General features: G+C 58.9%; 1 protein-coding gene across 1 annotated transcript in view; it reads right to left on the bottom strand.

The window, feature by feature from the left end:
- Window positions 1-5484, bottom strand: part of LOC103255338 (tryptase alpha/beta-1-like) — a gene marked incomplete at its 5' end in the record, with an annotated part of 7469 nt that extends 1985 nt beyond the window's left edge. Inside the window, one exon of the mRNA XM_008053304.2 lies at window positions 5274-5484. Coding sequence (XP_008051495.2) covers window positions 5274-5484 — 211 coding nt within the window. The remainder of the gene's footprint in view (window positions 1-5273) is intronic.
- Window positions 5485-5662: the final 178 nt, after the last annotated feature.

The following is a 5662-nucleotide window of genomic DNA, read 5'->3' as shown; positions in this document are numbered from 1 at the left end:
ATTCAGCATCTGGAAGGGCGGGGTGGGGGGGGGGCGGCGTGAGCCTGGCGGGGATCATGCGGGCGGGTGTAGAGAGCATAGGGGACAGGATGGAACTGCGGGAACAGGGAATGGGGCTTGGGGTGTCCCAGGCCTGGGGGTCTGGTGTCTCCATGCTCTGGGTCTGAGGTCCAGCCACCCTGCTCCAGGGCACCTCACTGATGTTGGGGTCTCTGAGGATGGACCTTACCCTGGCCGATGCCTGTTCCTCTCTACCCAGAGGGGTGCCCCTCCCATTTATGTGCAGAGCAGGCAGGGGAGGAGCCTCCACCCTCCAATCCAGACTTGCAGAAAGTGTGTGATTTAGGCCCAGGGTCCCCATGTGACCCATGCCCGCACCAGCCTGATGCCCCTCTGGGTGCCCTAAGGGCAGGGTACATAATCTCACAGGGCACCAGCCTCACCATGAGGGCAGAGGAGAGAGGGACCCTGGCCTTGGTTTAGCATCTGCCATGTTCCCTCTGTGTTTTGGGCTCCCAACCAGGCCGTGTGTGGACTGAGAACTGGGCCTGCAGGTCCCTCCATACCACGTCCAGCAACAGAACATGCCGCTTTCCAGCTGCAGGATCGGTCCCTGCCCCTGCCCAGGTGCAGAGTGTAGACCATTCTTGGAGTCTTCAAACACCACTGCATTTGAGAGACCTCCCACCCAGCCCTACAAGGCCAGAGGTCTACACAACCTGTTTCCCTGAGAGAAATACAGGTCATGACCATGGGCCACCCTCAAGGAAGCAGGGAGGTAACCATGGGATGGGAATAGGTGCATCATCACACTATCTATGGCCTGGGAATCTACGGGGACTCAGCCCTCCTCATCTCACCTCCTAGGAGACCCTCTGTCAGATGAGGAAACAGTCTTGGGAAGGATTGAATCTCCTCAGCAGGAAAAGCCCTGGCCCTTTCCCCCAAGCCAGCATCCATCTCTGGTGCCATCTGTCTGGTTCTGCTAATCTGCAGGGTCCTTGTTATCGCAGGATCTGAGCTCCATCCGCAGAGAGAGGAGCAGACAGAATTGAGGGGGCGACGGCAGGAGATGCCCGGCCTCCCTCAGACACTCCTCCCCAGGCCCACACCCCTGCCCTGGGTTGACCCCTCCACCCCATCCAGGGCTGTCCCTGCCTGTCCATCCACCCCGCTGTCCACATCCCGGGCTGCTATCATCCTGGGCCTCCAACCCCCTCCTGGCTTCTGTGTTCCTGGCCCCCTGTGCATCCCACACTTGCCCCCCAGCCCTCCTGCTCCAGGCCAGCCTAACCCTACCCCCACCTGCTGGCCTGCCTGGCTCGCGGTGGCTCTGGCCCACCCCACGATGTCTTCACCCCAACTTCAAGCAGCATCCCTGGGGGCAGCGGGGGATCCCTGATCCTCTCTGGTTCTGCAAACCCACTCCCCTTTTGCTCTCTCAACAGACTCTCTGGAGCCCCCAGCTCCCGTCCTGGCCCTGTGAACGAAGCCCACGAGATGGGAGCCTCGGGATCCCAGGTGGTGAGGGGTGGGGCAGGGACAGAGGAGACTCCAGGACTGGAGACTGGGCAGGGACACACAGGGGACACCAGGGCTGGAGCAGCCCAGTATCGGCCTGCTCTCAGCTAGAAGCAAGATTTCCCCCTACCTCCCCCCCAAGGAAGGCTCTCATTGGCTCAGGCCCAGTGGGTGGCCCAATCGTGTGTGGATGTGAGTGTTCTGATTGGCTAACTCTGGGCCAATCAGGGCCGTCCAGGGACACCCAGCCCACAGCCGGCTCCCCACGTGGTGGCCCTGCGGAGGCGCAGGAGGGTCAGGCCCGAGGGTCCTGCTAGGAGCAGCTTCCAGGCCATTGCTGTCACTGCACAGCATCCCGACCTGGCGACTCAGCAGCAGGACATGCACGCCCTCCTTGTCCAGCCAGGAACAAGTCAGTGGTAGCGCCCAACCCCCAGTTCCCGAAGACATGCACCTCCTAGGCATCCAGAGACTTGCCCCAATTAGCGAGGAGGATGCATAAGCGGGCACGCTGGGAGCTCAGACTTATGAGGCTTCTGCCATCCCGTGGCTGCACTGCAGGGAGTGGCATGGGAGGCAATGCTGTCGCAGACCGGTCTGTCAGGGGTCCCGAGACAGTGACCTTCAACCCTACTGTGCTGGACCCCTCCTCCCCTTCAGAGCCGGCTACTGCCCCCCTTCATGCCCTGTGCCTCACATGGTGTCTCCTGAACCCAGCTGTAAAAGATTCTCCCATTTGAGGAACTCGAGATCACACCAGGTCACCTGATGAATTGGGGCGCTCTCCCTCCCAGGCTCCATAACCCTCATCACCCCTGTGCAGGCCCTTTTGTTCTGGAGGCCACAGTCACAGATTCTGGGGATCAGCATGTGGGTGTCTGAGGGGCTGTGCTTCTGTCTCCCAGACGTGATACAGGGGACAGGTGGCTGGTGGGACCCCCAGTGCTGGAGACAGGCAAGAGTCCCGAAGTCCCTCCTGTGGGGACCCCAATGGCCTGGGGGGGTCAGGACTCAGGACCCAGTTCATGAAAACCCTGTTCCCCCACCCCACAAGGTGTCATCTGGCTTCCGGGTCCTGGGGGGAGGGGCAGCCTGGGCTGGGGACTCCTGGTTCACACCCCGCTCCCCCGTGTGGAGCTGACGGCCAACTCCCAGGTGTGTGTCTGTGGCAAGGGAGGAGTGGCCCTGACCCAGGTGAGCAGCACAGACCCAGCCACAGCGGTGGGGCAGGCGTCATCTTCAGGGGTCACCTGGGCCCACTCAGACACGTGGTTCTGAGGCATGGCTTCCGTCCAGGAGGCCACATTCTGGTGGGTGATCAGGCAATGTCCTCTGTGCCTCAGTTTCCCCACATCTAACAGGGGATCCCTTACCTGGAGGGTCTCTGTGGGACCCTCCAGCCGTGATCTATGATCGGATCTGGGTGGAAGCAGGAAAGTCCCTGGTGCTGCCCAGGCCCTAATCAGCTGGGCCATCAGGACCCGGCCAGACAGAGGACAGCTAGGCAGGGCCCGGCTGGGCAGGGCAACGGTGCCCATCTGATCTGTGACCGAGACATTGGGGCCTGTCGATGGATGTGGGGACAGGACACAGTGGAGGCGGGCTGTCACGGGCCCAAGCCGTCCCACAGGGCTGTCTGGGTTTCAGTCTGCACTTCTGCATTCCTTCCTTTCTCGCTTTTTAAAAATGTGCCTGTTATTTTAGAACAGGGCTAGTCTCATAGAAACATTGTAGAGAGATCCTGAGGACCAACCCCCTTCACCGGTGTCTACACTACGGGGTCACTGGTCGCAGTGGGTGGGCCAGGTACAGGTGTCCTATTAGTCAATGCCCCCTCCCACTCAGGATCCCAGTGACGTGTGGCCATCTTCTCCTCGGGCTCCAGGTAAGGGCGGGGCACAGCGTGGAAGTGCTGTCAGGCTTTAGGCTTTGGAGAGGCCCCTCCCTCGAGGTTTACCTGCTGTCTCCAGAGGCCCCAAGGCCCTGGGATCCAGGGAAGAGCAGGGTGGCAGGGTGGGGCATACTTCCCATCTGTTGGGAGTTGGCCTCGGTCCCCTGGGGAGATGAGGGGCCTGGTCCTCCACTGTGGCGATGCACCCTGCCCACCTGATACTGCCTAGTCTGGAAGGACCTCCCTGAGAGCTGTGTGGGTGGGGTTGGGGGAGGGTGAGGGGGGCTTGTATTATTTGGAGTTCTTTGGGGGAGTTTGTCTTTTATTTTAGAGTCAGGGTCTCATTCTGTCACCCAGTCTGGAGTACAGTGGATGATCATAGCTCATTGCAGCCTCCAACTGCTGACCTCAAGTGAGTCTCCTGTCTCAGCCTCCTAAAGTGCTGGAACTGCAGGTGTGTGCCACCACGCCTGGCCAAGATGGTCTTTTTTTTAGAGTAGGATTTCACCCTGTTGTCCAGGCTGGCCTGCAGTGGTGACTTTGTTGAAGGACGTCAGAGGCCAAGGTTGCCCAGACAGGATGTGCACAGGGGAGCCCATGGCATCTGAGCAGGAAGTAAGGAAACTGCTGGGGACAAAGCCCCGGGAACCCCTAGTGGCTAAGGCTGAGAGAACCCAGCAACAAAACGCAGCGTTCTAGATGATAACTAGAGTGTGAGGCAAAGAGCCACCAGTCCACACTGTAAACATGTGCCCCCAAATTAAGAAATTATTGGGGAAAGAGATCAACATGGCCAGGACTGGGCTTGCTGGGATTGTCCCCACCATACAGTCCCGGGATACTCAGTGAACCTGTCCTGCTGCCCCGGCCTTCTCGTGTGACCCCGGGACAGCCTCTGGGCAGCCTGCGCATCTAGCAGTGGCCACCTGAGCCCACATCAAGGTCAACACAAGCCACGTTGACTCTCTGCCCCTGGCCGGCCCCCATAGATCTTCGCCCTGCCTTCTGCCCAGCAGCCTCAGCTTCCCCACGTGGCTGGCTGGGCCTCCTGTTCCAAGGGTTCCGTGAGCATAAAGTCCTTCCCTTGTGGCCAGATGCCCTATCCTGTGTGTCTTTCCATGCTCTGCTAAAGCACACTCAAGGCACACATTTTAGAACACAGAGAGTTGGGGAGCACAGCTATGTCACACAGAAGGCAGGGCCTGAGAGGTGGGAGACCCTGTGTGCTCAGGGAGGGAGGCTTCGCCTCGCGAGAGGCTGTCCTGCCCACGACTGCACGTGCACAGTGTTCCCTGGCAGTATTCCAGCAGGCTTTTTTCTTTTTTTCAGAAATGGAAATGCCAGTGCTCAGTTCATACAGAATTGCAGGCTGCCCGGAAAGTAGAAACAATATTGAAAAAGAAGAACAGAGCAGGAAGACTCACACTTTCTGACTTCAAAATGTTTGGCAAAGCTATAGCAATCAGAATGGCGTGGAATGGACCTAAAGACATCCATGAATGGGGTACAGTGGCTCATGTTTCATTCTAGCACTTTGGGAGGCTGAGGCGGGAGGCTTCCTTGAACCCAGGAATTTGAGACCAGCCTGGGCAACATGGCAAGATCTCATCTCTACAAAAAAAAAAAAAGAAAAGAAAAGAAAAAAAGAAGAAGAAAGAAAGAAAAAAAAAACAAGAAATAAGTTGTGGAGAAAGACAATTATGGAATAGGACTGTGAGTCCAGGAAGAAACCCCCACATCAAGGCCAACTGATTATGACAAGGGCCCTGAGACCATCCAATGGAGATGAACATTTTCTCCAACACATGGTGCTGCGACGACGAGGTGGCCTCATGCAGAGGAGTGAAGCCGGCCCCCATACCACCTGCAGAGGGAGGAGGCCTGAGAGGAGGAGTCAGCCATGAGGCGGCGTCCCGCCAGACTCCGAGTCCCTGATGCCGGGATGTGCTCTCGGATCCAGTTCATGTAGTCGGGGATGCCGTGTAGACCCCCAGCTGGCAAGGGCAGCCGCGGCCCTCCCCACAGCTCACGATGCTGTCCACCCAGCAGACCAGGGGCCCTTCCAAGTCGTCCTGGGGCAAAGGTGAGGGCTGGGGGCCGAGGGTGGGGACCCCTGTGTTCTGGGCACCCCAGCCTCCACCACCCACCCAGGCTCATATCGTTGGCCAGGGGGGAGCTGCAGCATGCGATGTCCCAGCTTGACTCTGACATGGGGGTCAGAGTCAGGCTAGGACAGCTAAGGGGAGAGAG

This window comes from Carlito syrichta, unplaced genomic scaffold (genome assembly GCF_000164805.1).
Source record: "Carlito syrichta isolate Samal-C Ts95f unplaced genomic scaffold, Tarsius_syrichta-2.0.1 Scaffold74264, whole genome shotgun sequence".
Taxonomy (NCBI): Eukaryota; Metazoa; Chordata; class Mammalia; order Primates; family Tarsiidae; genus Carlito; species Carlito syrichta.
This window is presented reverse-complemented; position numbering and strand designations above follow the sequence as displayed.